At 55.8% G+C, this 17,846-nt stretch overlaps 7 protein-coding genes across 7 annotated transcripts; 4 read left to right on the top strand and 3 right to left on the bottom strand.

The window, feature by feature from the left end:
• Window positions 1–110: 110 nt before the first annotated feature.
• IWZ02DRAFT_514983 (uncharacterized protein) lies at window positions 111–721 on the top strand (the record flags this gene model as incomplete). The annotated part of the gene is made up of 1 exon (XM_066770628.1): window positions 111–721. A coding segment is annotated over one exon (611 nt), but the record flags the coding sequence as incomplete, so codon positions are not given.
• A 2,591-nt stretch (window positions 722–3,312) lies between these two features.
• On the bottom strand, window positions 3,313–4,095 carry IWZ02DRAFT_373160 (uncharacterized protein; the record flags this gene model as incomplete). The annotated part of the gene is made up of 3 exons (XM_066764687.1): window positions 3,313–3,409; window positions 3,465–3,764; window positions 3,818–4,095. Coding segments are annotated over 3 exons (675 nt in total), but the record flags the coding sequence as incomplete, so codon positions are not given.
• Window positions 4,096–5,324: 1,229 nt separating this feature from the next.
• Window positions 5,325–8,015, top strand: IWZ02DRAFT_190731 (xylulose kinase). Its single transcript, XM_066762432.1, has 3 exons — window positions 5,325–5,744; window positions 5,877–6,361; window positions 6,424–8,015. The coding sequence occupies exons 1-3, from the start codon at window positions 5,681–5,683 to the stop codon at window positions 7,879–7,881; spliced, it is 2,007 nt and encodes a 668-aa protein (XP_066625542.1). The 5' UTR covers window positions 5,325–5,680; the 3' UTR covers window positions 7,882–8,015.
• A 942-nt stretch (window positions 8,016–8,957) lies between these two features.
• Window positions 8,958–10,856, top strand: IWZ02DRAFT_190705 (uncharacterized protein). Its single transcript, XM_066762431.1, has 2 exons — window positions 8,958–10,019; window positions 10,071–10,856. The coding sequence occupies exons 1-2, from the start codon at window positions 9,314–9,316 to the stop codon at window positions 10,811–10,813; spliced, it is 1,449 nt and encodes a 482-aa protein (XP_066625541.1). The 5' UTR covers window positions 8,958–9,313; the 3' UTR covers window positions 10,814–10,856.
• Window positions 10,857–12,439: 1,583 nt separating this feature from the next.
• Window positions 12,440–13,702, bottom strand: IWZ02DRAFT_190692 (uncharacterized protein). The gene has a single exon (XM_066762430.1). The coding sequence runs from the start codon at window positions 13,360–13,362 to the stop codon at window positions 12,652–12,654; it is 711 nt and encodes a 236-aa protein (XP_066625540.1). The 5' UTR covers window positions 13,363–13,702; the 3' UTR covers window positions 12,440–12,651.
• Window positions 13,703–14,370: 668 nt separating this feature from the next.
• On the top strand, window positions 14,371–15,738 carry IWZ02DRAFT_190678 (uncharacterized protein). Its single transcript, XM_066762429.1, has one exon. It carries the CDS (start codon window positions 14,493–14,495, stop codon window positions 15,285–15,287), a length of 795 nt encoding a protein of 264 aa, XP_066625539.1. The 5' UTR covers window positions 14,371–14,492; the 3' UTR covers window positions 15,288–15,738.
• A 328-nt stretch (window positions 15,739–16,066) lies between these two features.
• IWZ02DRAFT_445187 (uncharacterized protein) lies at window positions 16,067–17,336 on the bottom strand. The gene is made up of 2 exons (XM_066767150.1): window positions 16,444–17,336; window positions 16,067–16,390 (listed from the first exon to the last, which is right to left on the bottom strand). Exons 1-2 carry the CDS (start codon window positions 17,055–17,057, stop codon window positions 16,273–16,275), a joined length of 732 nt encoding a protein of 243 aa, XP_066625538.1. The 5' UTR covers window positions 17,058–17,336; the 3' UTR covers window positions 16,067–16,272.
• Window positions 17,337–17,846: the final 510 nt, after the last annotated feature.

Raw genomic sequence — 17,846 nt, 5'->3', positions numbered from 1 at the left:
ACTGCTGCCTGACTTGTCTCTTTCGTTCCAGCAACAGATATGAAATCTTCCCCTGGAATATGTTTGGCATTTTGTCTAGGCTCCGTCATCGCTGGCACCTGCGCACTTCTTCACCACGACGGCATGATAGTATCCAGCATTGCCATCTTATTTTGCTGCTTTCTCTGCTTGCTCAGCGAGCTGTAGACGGGGAAAGTATAGAATGCGTGAGGAGGCGGCGCCAGACCAGCACGATAAGAAGGATTGCGTTCCCGAAGAAACACTCCCAAAGCGTATTGCGTGACGATCATGATCATCCAAGAATCTTCGAGCCTGGCCCCAGGAGTGGCATTGGTGAAGGAAGGACGACAAGAGGAGCGTCTTTTAAGCCCCAGCATCCGCAGCAGCACATGGAGGAGCACATGCAGCGGTGCACGGGAACGCAGGAGCGTGGACAGGAGTTCCATTTGACAGCGTGGAGCAGGTATACAAAGAGCGGCCGGAGCCTTGGTAGCTTAGCATTGCGACCACCAAAGACTGGCAACCCAAAAGTCAGATCAAGAAGGCTCAGTCTTCAATTCAGACACTGTGGGCCGCGCCGTTCCGTTCTGAACACTTACCCGCAGCGTCCAGTCGCTCAGGAGACTTGTCTTTGCGCTTTTCGCTCATCATGTGAAGTTTTATCTTATGGAAAACATAGTAAACACTCCATGTTGCTGGGGGAAGACTTCCCTCGTTGCCACTCTTCACCGTCTTCCCCCAGCACCTCATTCCAAGAGACGTGGACATGGCGATTGGCGTGCGCTGCCACCCGGACAGGAAAACAGCCGCAGTGATCTCAAATTCCGAAGTTGGACAAAAGCAGTACGACGTTGGCGTTCCAAAAGATTTTGAAATGTCTTGCCCGACACAGATGATGGACTGCGCTGTTGATGTGGCATCCAGGGAGAGAGTGGGCAGCTTAATATATCTTGAGCAAAGCCTGTGGTCAGAGCGCCGCACATGCTGGGTTATAGGGCAAGGCAAGTCATGTACATGGGGTCATGGCGTTGCCGCAGAGGAAAGAGAGTATCCACGGCGTGTTGACTGCGTGGTCGAGATTCGGATATAACAGTATCCAGACCCGAATGCTTTCCTCCACGACACCACAGTGCTGCACCACACCAGCATACGCAATTGCTCTTCTCCTGTCAGACTTCCGACAGACTTGGCAAAGCCGCGAGCGCACTGAGCGCAGGACTGAAAACTAAACACGAACAAAACAAAAGTGTGCACATTGGTCGAAGATGCAAGCACCTCCCAGTTCGTCTGGTTAATCTCGTGTATACTGAGCCCGGCAACCCAGTTCCACTGTGTTGACAGGACTCTCAAGCAAGCAGAAGAGCAGTTTATACACCTCAGTCTTACGGCCAATGCGGCGCACAGGCAAGGCGAGAGCAGAGTTTCCGCATGCGTCGCTCTCATGTGTTCTTCGCCAGCGCAGCAGAGATATCGCCATGCGCGTGACGACGAGCGACTCCGGCTCGATTAGCCTTGTGATCGTGGTCTGGGCTCCTAAGTCTCCGCAGTGGACAAGGGAGGTATAAAAAACCAACCTCATCTTCAAGCTCACGGCCTCGACAAACCGACGAGTGTGAATAGCCGGCCTCTTTGACGCGCTTATCCCACCGATGTCACAACACTTTTGGCTTTCGGCTTCGTTCTTCCATCCGTCGATTCTGGCCAGACGTCGACGTTCAGTTACGCCCCTGAGGCGGCTCGGGTGTTGCGGGTACGGCGCTGTGTTATGTTAAAAGTATGATCAGGCCAAAACATGGACACCAGGCACCACAGTGCGAAGTCCTGGAAGCCCTCGTCTCGAGTCATGGGGAGTCGACTGCCCTTTCGTGTCGATGAACCCCCGAGAAGAGAGAAGAGCAGGATTATTTACCTACGAGCGGGTGGTCCAAGCGGCAGTGATGAGCGTGTCTGCAACGTCACTGCTCGCGTGATTGAAGAGCACGAGGATAGTGTTTTTGCTTGTGCCTACGGTGGCGTGCACGTGTTTGGAAGCTGATTCGGGCACCAAGGGCAAAGGACTGGTGGTTTGAATGTTGACTCTCAATTCACTTTCTGATACTCCTGACAGTGGTGTCCAGCGTGGAATGAAAATGGTGCTGTGCGGCAGAGAAGACGAATGAGAGACATGTAGTTAGTACAGTGAGATGAATGGAGACGATGACAAGTAAAGAAAGAAAGGACGCAGACTGGGGGCAAGAAGGAAGCAGCGCGATGGAAGACTGTGAGAGGTCCAAGCGAAACGCTCGACAGAAAAAGCGGCGGGCGGGAAAAATGGGTGGTGTTGCCATTCCAAACGACCGAATCCATCCGTCCAACTAACTTTCCGTTTATTCGAACACAGAATCGTCGAGAAGAAAGGCGAGCGAATGCGCGTTCCAGACAGCTTCTCCTCATCTCGCAGCGCCGACTCCTCAATTCCAGTCTCCTCCCACATCCCTTTCTCACCAGTTCAGCCCCACCGCTGGCGGACAACGTGAAAGAACGAAAAGATCGATTGCGCCACATCGCGAGCGACGCGCCGGGTATACCCACACTCCACATCGTTTCCACCAACTCGAAAAAGAACAAAAAAAACTCCAACCGGACCGTTGCGTGTCTTTTCTTCCTCGCACCACTCCAGCCAAGTCCAGCTGAGCCAGGAGCCAGTGGTCGCGATATTAGATAGTAGTCGTTGTAGGTTGTAAGAAATTGGTCAGTCAGTATTTACATGACCGCGTCTCTGAAAGTGCGGTTGGAATTGAAGCTACGCCCGGCTGTTTCCGCTCACTGCTGCCGGAAAGGCAAATCGCTCCTTGCGCCTCCGCTGAGATGCTGGAACGCCTCGGTTCGCGGCGTGATGGCAGGCGGCTGTTGGTACTGCTGCGGTTGTTGTTCCTGCTCCGGTTGAGGGTCATACGCGGGACTCTTCATGGCAGCAGTCGAGCCACCCGGGCTAACAGGCTGGTAGTATTGCTGCTGCTGCTGCTGCTGTTGCTGCGGCGGGTAGGTATGCATCTCCCACTGCTGCTTACTCCAATCGACATCCCCATCAGCCGTGTAATGCACAGGACTCTGGGGCGCGGCGCCGTAATGTGCAGCCCACTGGCCGTAGGGTGACGAGGGCGCAGCAGCGATACCACCGGGAGACATTTGCGGGGCGAAGCCGGGCGATTGCGCAAACTGGCCTTGCTGTGCCCAGTAAGGGTCGACGGACATGTGGGATGCTTCCTCAGCATAGGCTTTGGCTTCGGCGTCGATTTCGGCTTGCAATTTGGCAATCGCTGCGTTGCGTTCGCGTTTTTCCGCTTGTTCTGCTTCATACTGTTCGCGTTGGGCGGCGGTGGGGATCGCGGAGTAGATGGAGAGGAGAATGTAGATGCAGAAGAGTACGCTGTGGGCGATCTCCAATTAGTTTCGTGCTGTGATGCGAGTTACGGGACTCTTACAGGACCAGGACGGTTACGACAAAGGCGCTTTTGGCTTGGAGACAATATCCCTTGAGTGAGCTTGTGCTGGCGATATCGCAGCTTTCTTTGATATACCAGGGCAGTCCGGTGGAGGGGCGTCGTGGATCAAGCGTGTCGTGACCGGTTTGACCGTAGGCGCTGTACGAGTACAAAGCAAGAAGAAAGCAGTGAACCAGCAGCGAAAGCATTGGATAAAAGGTGTTGACGACGATCATGGGAACCTTGCATATCAGGATAAATGTTTGAAGGACAGATATGACGAGGTTGAAGTTGGTCAGACTGCAGAGGTCAGTTGGCATGGTTCTCACGGAAAGTTGTAGGAGAATGCTCACTGTCCACTCCACACCAGGGGCGTTTTTACGGGCTTGTAGTTTGCCATGGCATATAGAATCGCATTCGGCGCACTGTTATAGCCAAGATCGGCACCCTCTTGCCAGAGCTTTGTCCGGTAGGTGTTGGGATGCGCAATGCCAAACAGGGTCAGGATGGCGACGACCAGTGGAAACTCAATGGCCATCAGGATAAGCATGGTCCTTTTGGTACGCCAAGCAGGTGATATGAAAAGCTTCTTGGTCCGGTAGGAGATGGACGCAAAGACACTTCTCGCCATGACGAAAGGATGAGGCCAAGAGGGAGCGTCTTGGAGGGTTTGACGCAGTCTGCGGCCTTGACGACAACCAGGGCGCCAAGTAGGTAGCGATGACTGCAGACGCAGCCAAGCAGCAGGGACAGAGTAAGAGGCTTGCGAGAAGCAGCAGGGTCAATTGGAAAGAAACATCAAGATGGGCGCACAAAGGTGTATAGAGACAGGAGTGTGGTCTGGCAAGAGGGAGGCAGGGCGTTTTGGACGTGGTTTTGGCGCGACAGGCTGGGGGGGTTCAGCCGATGGCACGTTTCCCCATGCCGGAGAGATGCAGAAGTCACGTCGACGGTGCGGCCAGTCAAAGTGGTGCGGTGCGACGCTGAGGGGGAGCTGGAGGCTCATCTCGTCTCTCGTTGGTTGGCGACAGCGGGGAGTGGGCGCTTAGGTGAGGGAGCTGTCCCAATAGCAGGGCTCAGCGGCACGCGAACGACCGCATGTAGGTGGGGTGCTGAGTGTCTGCCGCATCGTCTTCGTCTCGGCGTTTAACAGAGGGGCTAGGGTGATGATGGCCTCAGGCATTGGACCGCGGAGCTGTCGTTGAGTGACTTACTTCATGTTGGTGGTGTTGTGCTGACTCTGAGGCGACTGGAGCAACGCAGCTGTCCTCTTTGGGACTAGCGTCTTTTTGCCAACTTCGAACGTCGCAATCGTTGAAGTGTTTGTTGGTTTCTTTTTTTTTTTTCCCCCCATGCCGACGCGTTAAATCATTATTCTACACCACGCCCGACTTGAATGGCCTTGATGCTGGTATTGCTCTGGTCGACACGAGATGAACCATAAAAAAGAAAAAAAAAGAAAAAAAAGAAAAAAAAGAAAAAAAATTGGAAAAATATAGCTATAGGTGAGAAATTGACCCCTGCTGGACGAGACAAGGACAATAGAGAAAAATGACCTGAAGCGAATGCTCTGGCTGCATACCATGAGCAGAAAGCCATTCGGATTGCTCCGGAAAGCAGCCATCTTATCCACCTGCGTCGTGCAAGCTGAGTCCAGCTGCAGGCTAGCACACCATGATGAAGCCGTGACGTTGGCTGAGGTCCGGATTCAGTAGGCAATCACGATTCTGCAAAGACTGCGGAAAAATTCAAGCGTCAATGGCTTGACCCAAAGATCCAATCACTGGTGTTGATGTACCTGAATGTTTCGACTGACATTTGACGAGGACAGGGCTGAAGCTCTCCGCTGTTCCCTGCACGGCCAAATTTCTCCAGCTGTCCACCAGACAACGTCATTCGGCCTCTCTCCCGTCGTCAGCGCCCCGGATTGCCCCTCCAGGCTCGCTGTGGCTGCTTGCTGGGTGACACTTGCCCCGCTCGTATCTGCATTATCTTCAGAGCTCAGGCTTCTTCAATTGATCTCCTCCCCACCATATTGCATGTCCAAGTCTCGCTTCTTGTTGCTCAACTGCTTCTTGACCCTCACCTAGTTACCGGTTGTGTCCCTCGTCCAACTCTCAACCATCTCTTGACGGATTCCACGGCGACTTGAAGTCCACCAGCAGCTTCATTCCAGCAGCAGGACAGCTATCGGTTCCCGCAACCTCCAACGCAAAATGGCACACGACGGCAAAGGCGATCTGTACATGGGCTTTGACCTGTCCACCCAACAATGCAAATGTACGGCCTGATGAGACCTCCAATTCCCTCCTGCTCGCGGTGTTTTCTACCCCCCCATTGTTCTGTTGGAGTCTCGCAAACTCAAAGCCCCTCCCGCCAAAGCCAAGACTGACAACCCCTCCATCCAAACAGGTCTCGTGGTCGCCTCCAATCTAAAGCTAGCCTACTCCGCCACGGTTGACTTTGACGCCGATCTCTCCCACCACGGTATTACCAAGGGTGTTCTTACCAATCCCGATGAACATGAGATATTCGCCCCGGTTGCCATGTGGCTGGAGGCCCTCGACCTGGTCTTGACCCGCCTACAAAAAGATGGCTTGGATTTCGGAAGAGTCAAGGGTGTCTCGGGCGCCGGCATGCAGCATGGGACTGTCTTTTGGGGTCCCAAAGCCGAAGAGGTGCTTGGCCACATGGATGGGAGTAAAGGCTTGGCCGAGCAGCTGGTTGGGAAAGACGAAAAGGGAAACTGGAGAGACGGCGCAGAAGAGGGAGTTTTTGCTCACGGGCACAGCCCCAATTGGCAAGACGCAAGCACGCAAAAACAATGCGAGGATTTTGACAAGTGCTTGGGCAGTGCGGAAAAGCTGGCAGAGGTGACTGGCAGTAAGGCGCATCATGTAAGTCTTAACAAAATTTCCTTGTGCTCCAACCAACCAGCGGTGGACTGACGCGCATTCAGCGATTCAGTGGTCCCCAAATTATGCGCTTCCGCCAGAAATATCCGGACAGATACGCCAAAACCTCGCGCATCTCCTTAGTCTCGTCTTTTCTTGCTTCCATCTTTTTGGGCCGCATTGCATCTATTGACATTGGTGATGTTTGTGGCATGAACCTATGGGAAATCAACACTGGCAAGTGGCATTCGGAACTCCTCGCCCTCTGTGCCGGTGGTTCAGACGGCGTCAAGGCCCTGTCAGACAAGCTTGGTCCTGTCCCTGAAGACGGCGGTGCAGCTTTTGGCCCCATCTCTTCCTACTTTGTCCAAAAGTATGGCTTCAATCGAAACTGTGCCGTGGTCCCTTCCACGGGAGACAATCTTTCCACCATCATTGCGCTCCCCCTCCGTGAGGGTGACGCCATCGTAAGCTTGGGCACAAGCACGACATTTCTCATGTCCACGCCGCAGTACAAGCCCGACCCGGCCTACCACTTCATGAATCATCCCACTACGGCATCACTCTACATGTTTATGCTGTGCTACAAGAACGGTGGTCTGGCGCGAGAGCGGGTTCGCGACGCTCTCAACGCCCTCTCCAACGACGGTTCGAAGACCTGGGACAACTTTAACAAGACAGCGCTCAGCGACCCGATTCTGGGCCAAGCAGATCCAAAAGACGCCTCTGCCCCCATGAGGCTGGGTCTCTTCTTCCCTCTCCCCGAAATCGTGCCCAACGTCAGAGCAGGGACATGGCGCTTCCTCTATTCTCCCTCCAAAGTCTCCTCCCCATCCTCGCTCTCCGCAATCCAATCGGCCCTGACGCCACTCGAATCCGACGCCGCCGCATGGGGCGGCCCTCAAACAGACGCGCGCGCCATCGTCGAATCGCAATTCCTGTCGCTGCGGCTTCGCAGCGCCAACCTGGTGTCAGAACAGCGCGACGCGAAAACTCACGCAACGCTGCCGCCTCAGCCACGCCGCGTGTACCTTGTCGGCGGTGGCAGCCAAAATGGGGCCATTGCCGACCTCTGCGGGCAGGTCCTCGGCGGCGCCGAGGGCGTCTTCAAGCTTGACATTGGCGGCAACGCATGCGCGCTGGGCGCAGCGTACAAGGCAGTCTGGGGCGTCGAGAGGCGTATATTCTCCGCCACCAGCGACGGCAGTTCGTCAAAGAACGCTGGTTTCGTGGATGGCAAGGAGAAGTCGCTGCCTCCGCCGCCGTCGGCAACGCAGAAGGAGGGCGAGGGCATTGAGACATTTGAAGCCTTTATTGGCGCGCGCTGGGACGAGGGTAATTTTGTCACGCGCATCGCGGACGGCTACCGCCCTGGCATATTTGAGCGTTACGGCGAAGCTGTCACGGCGTTTGATGCGGTTGAGAAAAGCGTGCTGGCGGCGCAGAAGGAGGACAACAGCAAGGGCAGGAAGAAAGAGGGGCGCGGCGAGATGGGGTCGATTTTGGCGAGCCAGCGGGATTAGAAGGCAGCGGCAAAGCTTGTCTTCGTTGTTGCTTATTGGTAATGTTGGACTCGGGAAGGTAATAGTTTGATGGGTCAGTGTTGGAGGTTTTGATGAGCAGCTTGGTGGAATATGAATGTCGCCACGACCTTTTTTTTTCAAAGTATCTAGAGATAGATTATAGATGTCTGCTCAACTGAATAATGGCTTGCCTATACCAGACCTGGGCGCTTTCCATGGAAGCACGGGAGCTATGACAGACATCACTGTACTCGGGAGCTCTACAGCTTATTTTGGAGGACAAAGGAAGAATTGGTGGACCGAGCGGCAGGCCTTTTGACCAATTATCAGTGCCGCAGTGCAATACGACTTCATATGAAACTTTAAGGTGAATTTTCGGGCGTCACGGCTCTTCCGTTGGTGTTGATTCCCAAATCGTGGGAGTTGAGTTCCAGGTTGCCGGTGGAAGATTGAGGTGACCAATAGCGACCGGACGGCAAAACTCCGGATCCTGGGACCGCTCACTCCGACCCATCCCCGCCGCCAGGAATCACATCAATCATCGTTTCCGACGCCACCTCGTCGCTCGCTCGTTTCGACTCATCCAACCCCCCATCAATCTGTGCCATATTCGCAATCGCCAGGGCCTTCTCTGTGACATTCAACTCTCGCCGGGCGCGAGTCGCCAATCTATTCGATCGTTCCAGCAACTCAGCGAGCGCCTACCTGTCCGAACGTAAGGATCCCGCCACGACACTCAGAGTCAGGGCTGCTCCAAACCACAAAGCCCGGTTGGGAGGCTGGGGTAAGGCAGTGGCACGCGGAGCAGTGTCGTTTCCTGTCACTGGGTCGGCTTGGAAACAGGACCCGTTGAGAAACGGGTCGCTGGGAGCGTCAGCGCCGAGCGTGCTGAAGACGGATGGACTCCAGCGAGCAGGCCGCACTGCTAGACTTTGGCGCGGTGGCCTGGAATGGGCCCTGAATTGTTCTTTTCTGGGCGCCAGTCGCTGGATCGGCGTCTTTTGGCACCTCTGGTCTGTGGGACGCCGCCGAGCTGATCTGATGCAGATTCGTTGCTGTTCCGGACCTCAACGTCACAAAGTCATCGTTTTTGCTTGGAAACGGGACCCGTTGAAATATCCGGAGTTGCCGGGCTCGTCAGCGCCAGAGTGCTGGAGACAATTGGATACCTGGAGCAGGCCATGCTTCGTGCGCCCTGCCTTGTGGCAGGGGGTCTGCAATGGGGCTTTTGGGGGCTCTCCTGAAAGCTGCCAGTCCGTGGGTCGTTTTCTTTTGGCATCTCTGGTTTGCACGGCGGCACCGAGTCAAAACCTCGAGTCAAGGCTGCTCAAGACTTCAACATCTGTAAAGCCTGGGCGGGCGGGTATCTTGACGAATCGTCAAGGGTTCACAGATTCAGATCTTTTTATTTGCTGACGTTCGACAGGTCATCATGTCTCGCTACATTGCACGCAGCGCCCCTGCCATGGTGCAATGGACCACCAAGGATGGACCTCAGTACATGGGCCTTGGCCATCCTGCGCAGCAATGTTCTGTTTCTGCAGATCTTGGGTTCGAGGCAGCACAGCACGAGGCTACCTTGCGGCTATGCGTGTCTGTTGGATTGAAAGAAGCTCCCAAAAAGGTGCCGCTCTACGTCTTAGTCTATCCAAACAAAATACACGACATCACAGTGCAGGCAGAAGAAGCTCCGGGCCTTGTGGCCAACGCTTTTATCGCCCGTGTCCCAACATGCTCGTCGTCTCAGGATGTTTGCGCTCTTCGAATCCTGCTCCAAGACCCTTCTGCCATCAAGATTATCGGGCTTCCTGCCATCAAAAGTCTTACTCCTACAAAAGAAGGCTACGGCAAAATCATTGAAGCTCTACGGTCCTTGTCCTACACTACCCATATCATGATTTACCTACCAATATCTCTGGAGAGCAACTCAGAATTGACCAGCCGCATTGGTGTCCTTTGTGATGACGCTTCCTCGGGAACACTGCAGCCAGGCGGCAATGAATACGCCCTAAAGATGCTGTATGGGGGTGCCGGTGGCCAAGACATTAGCAGCCTGCTCCAAGATACAGCTCAATCTCCTCCATCATATGACGAGCTCGCCCCTCCTGAACCGTTGCTGAAAAACTTGCACGCCAAACGTTAGTAATTTGCACTTCTGCACATTTGGTGATATGCCTGACACACTCCAGGTCCGACTTCAAGCCCCAGCGACCCGTCTCGTCAGCCAAAGAAACCTCGTGCACAAGAAGTGACGGAGTCATGGGCACGGCGTCTACTAGAAGTCGAACTCGAAACGTCAAAAGTGCAGAGGCGACTGGCGGAGCAAGACGCAACCGGCAGTCCAACCGAGAACGCTTCCGTGGCTGACCACTTCGAGCGGCTCGACGACACGGTTTCCGAATTGCGAACGCTCATCGAGTCACTTCGACAGGAGACGACGCAGCAGCGCAAGCAGATGGCGCAGCAGCAAGACCGAATTCAACAACAGCAGCGCCAAATCATGCAGCAGCAAGAGAAACTCGACCGACAGAAAGCGGAGTGTGCCGAAAAGCATTCCCACCACCACAACGATGACGACGACGACGGTGCCCTCGCCGACCGAGTTGAAGACTACCTCTACGAATGCGGTTTCCGCGACAAACACGACACGATACACGAAATCGTAGAAGATGTCCTGCTCGATTTCAGACGCGAGAACGACGACTGGCTCGAGGAACAGCTAGAGCAGAAGCTGCCTGCGTTGCTGCGGAGGAGTCTGCGTCGACTCTTGCCGAGGGCGTTGGAGCAGGTGCAGCTGAGGGTTGGGTTTACGGAGAGCGGTGCGGGGTGGCGCTGGCTTGATGGGCGGGAGAATGTTAGGCTGCCGGGCGAGCAGGTGGATTGTGATTTTGATGATGATGATGATGATGATGATGATGATGATGAGGATTGATTGGGCACGTCCTTTGTGGGAGTGGATGGTGGTACGGCTCATCTAGCGGCTCGATTCTGTGATGGCGAGATGACTCAGCCCATGCCTTAGGTTCCTTCACTTACACTGCAGGTCTTTTGACGCCGACGGGGCGCGGTCTCCTCGCTACTGCGTAAGGGTACAGCATCGACCTGCCTACATGATACCCCCCTTAGGCGGCGGCGTATGACGATTGCTGGAGGGTGGAGAGGAGGCCGCCTTCTAGTCGAGAAGAGCCCAGGACACGCTGAAGTGGATGCAACCAACATCAAGGTACCAGCGCACCGGGCGCCAGACTGCCTTCTCTGCTAGGCTTATCTTTACCATCCACTGACTTCGCGCCGCACCTACCGGAAAAGAAGACACAAACACAAGAGAGAGACGCAGCATCAGCAATTCTCATGGCCGAAAGCGCAGATTCATGTACTGTGCGCGTGGAAGTAGGTGGTGGTAGCCCGAGCTCACCACCCAACGACACCCCAAGAGGAACACCGCAATCTATATCCAGCGGGTCCCATTGGGTCGGCGGGCGTGCGGCATCCCAACGTTCTTGATTGATGACCTTGGGCGCTCCAGCCACGCACCCACCAACCGGCTCCCGTTCGTCTTCGGTTCAGATGTGTAGAGTGGCGGGGCTGCCCCAAGCGACCTGAGGAGGGGGAGCTTTGGTTGTGTGTCGGACTGACTGTGAGAGAAGCAAGGCTGGACGAGAGAGGGTGGTCCGCTCTGGCTTGTTTGGAGTTTGAAGGACGGACTCTGAGGGAGGGGTTTGGTGGGCGGGCGTGAGGTGGGTGGACACGTACCTACATCTGTAGAGGATATTGAGAGGGCATGTGTACAGTATGCAAAGCTGCCTTCCCTTCTCTACCCAACCTAGCTAGCTGCACTTTGCTACACATGTGTATGTAAGAGGATAGATGGGGAAGTTGGGATTGGGGATTTGGGATTCGGGGTGCGAGCGACGTATGGGTAGAGACGAGAGGAGGTGGGTGGAGATGGGATGAGGGAGAGGGAGAGGGAGAGGGAGAAGTAAAGAAGGGGCAGGAAGGGAAGGAAAGGGAAAGGGAAAGGGAAAGGGAAAGGGAAAGGTCGCTGCTAGGTGTATGTGTGTGCAGAGAGATCTAGGTAGAGAAATGCCGAGCAAGCAATTGAGTAAGGTATGCGGATTGCACATTGCACAACACGCATTGTCAGGAGGAGGAGGAGGAGGAGGTAGGCAGGGTACTTAATTACAGCGTAGCACATGACGGATGCTGTGCAGCGCGTGACGGCAGAGGAGGAGGGAGTAGGTTTGCTGCTGCTGCTGCTGCTGCTGCTGCTGCTACACACTGCTGCAGTGACGTTCAAATTTTCTGCCGTCTGTGGTTTGAATGTACATGTGTGTGCACGACGCATGTGTGTTTGCGCTGTGTTCTTAACTTGTCGTGTCGTGCCAGAGCGGAAGAATCCGTCCTGCCCTGTACTGTACTGTACTGTACTCCAACCTGCTGTGCAGTCCGTACATACGGACGGATAGACGGATAGACGGATAGACAGCCGGGCGGCCGCTCCTTCTCTATCTCTCTGCGCGAGTACCTAGATGCGGTGCGATACGATCGCCATCAGTCGTTGAAGCATCAGCAGAGGACCGACGAGCTGGATTGGATTGGGACAGATGGATGGTCATGTCGGCAGGCAGCGTGCCCGTCCGCGGCCGTCTTGCCCAGACGAGCGGGTCCAGATGGCTATGCGTGTATGTCTTTCTGTACCCATCGTGCGCGCCCTCCGTTAGATTGCGCGTCGACGCCGGCGCCAGCGCGCTGGTGGTCATTGTTCATGGATCATATCCAGCAGCGGCAGCGGCAGGAAGCACGCACAGGGATTTGGGGGAGAGCGGCGATGCGTGTGAGGGCTCTGCCATTCAATTGTTGCGGCACGACATATGCAAGCACGCATGCATGCATGCATGCATGCATGGCTTCCTTCATCGGCGGCGACCATGTCGGCGTGGCAAGGAGTACGGCTCCAGAGCCATGTCCGAGGGCAGCCAGCCCATGCAGGGCCAGGATCCATTTATGGCTATGGCTGGCTGGCTGGCCGTTGGACGAGGTTTCTCGCTTCTGTTGCTGCTGCTTGATGCTGTGCTGGACCGATGGTGGACCGCCACCTCGCCTATTCGCTCTCTGTGGGGTAAGCAGCATCACGCATCCGGATGCGCACCCACCCACCCATGTGCTGTCCGGACCCAGCGTCGGGTTCCGGCAAGCGGCGGTCGCCTTTTTTTTTTTTTTTTTTTTTTTTTTTTTGTTTGAGGCTCCGAGGACATGGCCCACCAGGAACATCGTCGTCGTCGTCGTCGTCAACGGGAAAGTGGTGGCGTCACGGCCGTTCGTCATGGACGCTGCTGTTGCTGCGGTGCGCCATGGCTTGGGAGCATAATTGCTCATACCGTCCGTATTTCTGCTGCTGCTGGTCCCCAGCAAGGAAGGGCGGCGCAGCAGCAGCAGCAGCATGGCGAAGAGCGTTGTTGTGTCCAGGGCGGTCAGCGTCATGGCCCTTGATCTTCCCGCATGTTACCGGGGATGCAGGGATGAATTAGAGAAACAGCGAAACACATTTTCCCATGTTTTTTTGCGACGGGGATGCAACGGCAAGCGGCGGGAGTGAGTGTCCAGTACATTGCTGAGACGGACGGACACACTTTCTACCGCACGGCATGGATGGGATGGGATGGGGGCCTGCTGTGAGACGTCTCGCATGGTCGTAATCGAGGTGGCGGTGAAGACAGCGAGAGACATGGTCGGAGTGCGGTGAGCAGGAGTCGAGCAGTCGCAGCCGCAACCGCAACGTCTGAGAGAGGCATGTCAGCCGTTCGAGGCCGGCATTTCACAGTTATCATGATGGACCAAGGCGCGCGCATCCGCAACCTTGTTGATTATGTAGTTTTGGAAATGCAACAAGAGCCGAAGGGGGGGCAGCCAGTACTGTAGGAAAGAGCAAAAAGCCACAAGCCGTTGGCCCAATGATCAAACGGTGCCATGATCCCAGGCCGACCACGCGAGGGCAGCAGCCCATGGAAACTCTGAACCCAGCGACCGTCTCCCCGGCGGCTGACTTTGGCGCGAGATGGGACCCCAACCATTTGCCAGCCAGCCAGCCAGCCAGCTAGACCGGGGAACGCCGGATCCGACAGCTCAGCTTTCTTCCGTCGTCGAGACAAGAAGCGTCAAGAGAGAGGGAGAAAGCAGTCAGCCGTCGTTGTTTATCGCGCATCATCGTCGTCGTCGTCGTCGTCTTCGTCTTGGTCATCTTCTTGGTCTTCGTCTCGGTCGGTCGGTCGGTCGACGGACGGGTTCCCGGAAAAAAAAAAAAAAAAAAAAAACAAAAAAAACAAAAAAACAAAAAAAAAGCAAATCCAAAACCCACAGACTGACCTGACCGACCTCGACAACCATTGGTACCAACGAGCGACGGCTCCCGTACTGCGGGACATGGTAAGTAAGCCACCCACACACCAGGGTTTTGGGGGCCGTCCATCCATCCAGCCAGCCCGCAGAGACGGGATGCCGCCTGTTTTCTTTCTTCTCCCCGACGTTTCTTTTCTTTTCTTTTCTTTTTTCTCCCTTATCCGAGTGGCTAGTAGGTAGCATCCGTCTGTCGCGCGCTTCATCCCTGCGGATCCATGTCCGACGACGACGACGACGACGACTCGTCCGCAGCACATGTCCCAAAAGTAGGCGCCGAGATGGATTCGATCTCATCGGCCGATGAAAGGGGCCGCCTTGCGGATGCGCCGTATCCTTTGTCTTTGGTCGGGGTCATTCTCGTTCTCGGTGCTTTCTTCCCCCCTCCTTCACTGAGTCTTGTTCGGGTTCCCGCACGCTGGATCCAACTAGTAGGCGCCGGCATGGTGGTTCCCACAAGCTGTCATGTCATCCACTCGTTTGGTCGTCAGGTCCAGTCCTTTTCAGCTGCCCGGCTGGCTGCGGAGCCCGCTCCAGACGAATGGCATCGTTTCTTCTTCTTCTTCTTCTTCTGCTTCTGCTTCTCGGCTGCGTCTGTCGGGCTTCGCACACGTGTGCCTACTCGGTCTGCAGCAGAAATGTCATTCATTATTCGCATTGCCAGTCGTCCCCGGCTAAACCTGCCCCTCGTTCCCCTCCTCCCCCTTCTCTCTCAGCAAACCAGCCACGTGGCGGCGCCGCCGCCGCCGCCCGGAGGTCCAAGGCAAGCGCTCCAACCATTGCTACAGTACCGTATCTGCTCACCAACCTGCCTGCTTGCCTGCGTGCCTGCGTGCCTGCCTGCCTGCCTGCGTGCCTGCCTGCCTGCCTGCCTGCCTGCCTGCCTGCCTGCCTGCCTGCCTGCCTGCTTTGCTTGTACTCGGATCATCACATCATCATCGTGGCCTCATCACCTCACCACTGGGCCGACAGCTTGTGCGAGCATTGCGCTGGGCTGGCGCGACGCAATCTAATCTCATCACCCCACAAACACGCCTCTTTTCCTTTTTTTTGTTTCTCCCGTGGAGGAGGCTGCATAGGCGAGACATGATGGCGGCTGAGAGCAAGGCGGAGTAGACCATATGCAGGAACCTTTAGGGTGGATGCCATGGTTGACTTCGGCGAACGCGTGCTCCCCTTCCACGTTGTTGCGCCCCTGGACTGAGAAAACGTCTGTCAATCACGCCAGGGAGAGAGATGGGGGAGCGGGACGGGGAAATAGGCTCGCTCATCCGCACTTGTACCTACCTACATCGCCGTGCATCAAGTAGGATCGAACGACGGACCTGGCGGGAATGTCGGTTAAGTTGGCGAAGGCACCGTCCTGAGTAGCGACATGATCTGATGGACTCCTGGCCATCGTCATCATTCTGTCTGCCAGTCAGCCCATGCATGTTGCCTGACCTTGCAAGCAACAACTTCTTGACTTTCTGCCAAAACTCGCCGGCCGTCGGTGAATGCCTTTCATGGCTTGGAGTGCCTCAGCCCATGCGAGGGACACATGGCCGGCATTTGCCGCGCCAAACAACAACTGGGGTGCAAGGGTCAAATCGAATCGCCCGACATTATTCACATGTGTCTGCAAATCTGGTTGGAAGGTCGACGCGGAGAATTGAGTCCATGGAAGCAAAAAAACGCGAAGCACCGCCGGCACGCAGCCAATTATCCAATAAGTTGGCTGCACTCGTCGGCTTCTCGTCGCTGGAATTGTTCTAGTCTTGTCCAAATGGCGAAACGATGAGGGTAAAACGAAAAAAAAAAAAAAAAAAAAAAAAATTGAGTTCCGGCCGCAAAGGCGAGCATAGCTTGCCCTCCATCCCTCGCTGCATGCACCTTGCGTCAACAATGTCGTGTCATTCTCTTCATTTCCAAAGTGGTCAGTCGAGTATATCCAACGAATCGGATGCGTGGGCAAATTTGTGAGAGAAATCAATCGGTCGGGCAGTGGCCGTGTCCTTTTTAAACGTCCGGGGCGGTTTCCGTGTCGGAAGTAGGTTCGTTGACCTTGAACCGCGAGAGCTTCTCTTCGACGGATTTGAGCACTGCGGGGTCCGGCTCCTTTCGATGCTTTTTGGCTCTGTTTGCGCTCCATCAGCATTGATCCAGACAAGAAGAGGACTAGAGACGTACGGAGCCCGTGGGCAGTTTAGGCAGCGGTCATGGCCGCAATTGGCACATGATTTGGATTTTTCCATGAACAAGTTCTGGCAGTTTTCACACGTCCAGCGCACCCGTTGACGCGGCTTCCTCCACGTACGATCCGGTCTCTTGACAGCGTCGGCATCCGTTTCCGACTCGGAGGCTGGTGCATCGCCGGGGTACCCGTCGGGCCACTTCTTCTTCTTTGCCGGATCACGGGGGCACTTGGTGCAGCGAACATGAGAGCAACTGGGACAAGACGCAGCCGTGGGAGGAATGAACAGAGAGTCGCACTTGTGGCATGTGCGGCGGACACGCTGCTTCGGAGGGCGGCGCTCGAGGTCGGGACCGCCGGTGCGGCTCTTCATGGTCAGATAATCGCCCTTCTTCGCAGGCTTAGACCCAATTCTCGGGCCATTCTGCTGGACTGGAGCAACCACGGGGGCAGCAGCGGGCTCTCCGGCCCTGGCCTTGCCCTTGGCCTTGTCCTCCTTTTTGACAGGATAGCGAGGGCACTTCTTACAGCGCGTGTGCTCGCACTTTTGGCAGACACGGTCCGGGCCAAAGGTGGTCTGGCAACGATGGCAAGTACGGTGGACGCGCATGCGAATCGGCTTTTCAACACGCTGGACGTTTTCGTTGGAGATGCCCGTGGTGATCCACTCGTGAGCCTCGAGGGTCAGACCGTACTTGGCGAAAAGGGCGCGAGCACGCTCCTGCTGGGCGGCATTGCGGGGGTATGAGGATTGGCCGACGGTGGAGGAGACGGGCTTGGACTCGGCGGGCTTTGTCTCGGGTGGGCTGATTTTTGAATGGCGTCAGCAGCATGACTTGGGTGATTGATGCAGCGGAGAACTTGCCTGGTGATGAGGGCAGCGTGGTCCTTGGAGTCGGAGGCGGCGGCGGCGGCGGCGGCGGCGGCGGGGGACGAGTCCTTGGAGGGATTCTTCTTCAGGACGGTGCGTAGTCTCTTGACGTATTTTCCAATGCTCTGCCTGCGGTCTTGCAGGACCTCGGGTTTGGAGTCCTTGACGGAAGAACTCATGGTGCGGGAAGGAGGAGGAGGTCAATTCATGCGAAGAGGTAAGAAATGCAATGCTGCGATCCAAGGCCGTGGGTGGTTTTGTCAGGCCGGGACGGGTCTTTTGGGGGGGGGGAGGATGTCACTCACCACTCGCGGGCAGTTGGGGGGTCAAGGCATTTAAGCGGGCGGGCCCCAAGCCTAAGTCACCACAGCGCCGGGTCAAGGTCAAGGTCAAGGTCAAGGTCATGGTCATGGATGGTCATGCACTCCCGGTCCCTCCTACTGTAACCGACCGACCGGCCGGCCGACAGCCCCAGCCCCAGCCCCAGCCCGTGCCTGGTCTTTTCCTCTCTCTTTCTCCCTCTCCCTC

The sequence above is a fragment of the Phyllosticta citriasiana genome, assembly GCF_038021145.1.
Source record: "Phyllosticta citriasiana strain CBS 120426 chromosome Unknown IWZ02scaffold_3, whole genome shotgun sequence".
Lineage (NCBI taxonomy): Eukaryota > Fungi > Ascomycota > Dothideomycetes > Botryosphaeriales > Phyllostictaceae > Phyllosticta > Phyllosticta citriasiana.
This window is presented reverse-complemented; position numbering and strand designations above follow the sequence as displayed.

What these genes read in the sequence shown, in the direction of transcription:
- IWZ02DRAFT_190678 (XM_066762429.1), top strand. Translation starts at nt 14,493, where the DNA reads ATGTCCGACGACGACGACGACGACGACTCGTCCGCAGCACATGTCCCA.
- IWZ02DRAFT_190692 (XM_066762430.1), bottom strand. Translation starts at nt 13,362, where the DNA reads ATGACGCTGACCGCCCTGGACACAACAACGCTCTTCGCCATGCTGCTG.
- IWZ02DRAFT_190705 (XM_066762431.1), top strand. Translation starts at nt 9,314, where the DNA reads ATGTCTCGCTACATTGCACGCAGCGCCCCTGCCATGGTGCAATGGACC. An exon ending in GAAAAACTTGCACGCCAAAC is followed by an intron (nt 10,020 to 10,070) that starts GTTAGTAATTTG and finishes GACACACTCCAG; the next exon opens with GTCCGACTTCAAGCCCCAGC.
- IWZ02DRAFT_190731 (XM_066762432.1), top strand. Translation starts at nt 5,681, where the DNA reads ATGGCACACGACGGCAAAGGCGATCTGTACATGGGCTTTGACCTGTCC. An exon ending in GTCCACCCAACAATGCAAAT is followed by an intron (nt 5,745 to 5,876) that starts GTACGGCCTGAT and finishes CCATCCAAACAG; the next exon opens with GTCTCGTGGTCGCCTCCAAT. An exon ending in CTGGCAGTAAGGCGCATCAT is followed by an intron (nt 6,362 to 6,423) that starts GTAAGTCTTAAC and finishes ACGCGCATTCAG; the next exon opens with CGATTCAGTGGTCCCCAAAT.
- IWZ02DRAFT_445187 (XM_066767150.1), bottom strand. Translation starts at nt 17,057, where the DNA reads ATGCGCGTCCACCGTACTTGCCATCGTTGCCAGACCACCTTTGGCCCG. An exon ending in CTAAACTGCCCACGGGCTCC is followed by an intron (nt 16,391 to 16,443) that starts GTACGTCTCTAG and finishes GAGCGCAAACAG; the next exon opens with AGCCAAAAAGCATCGAAAGG.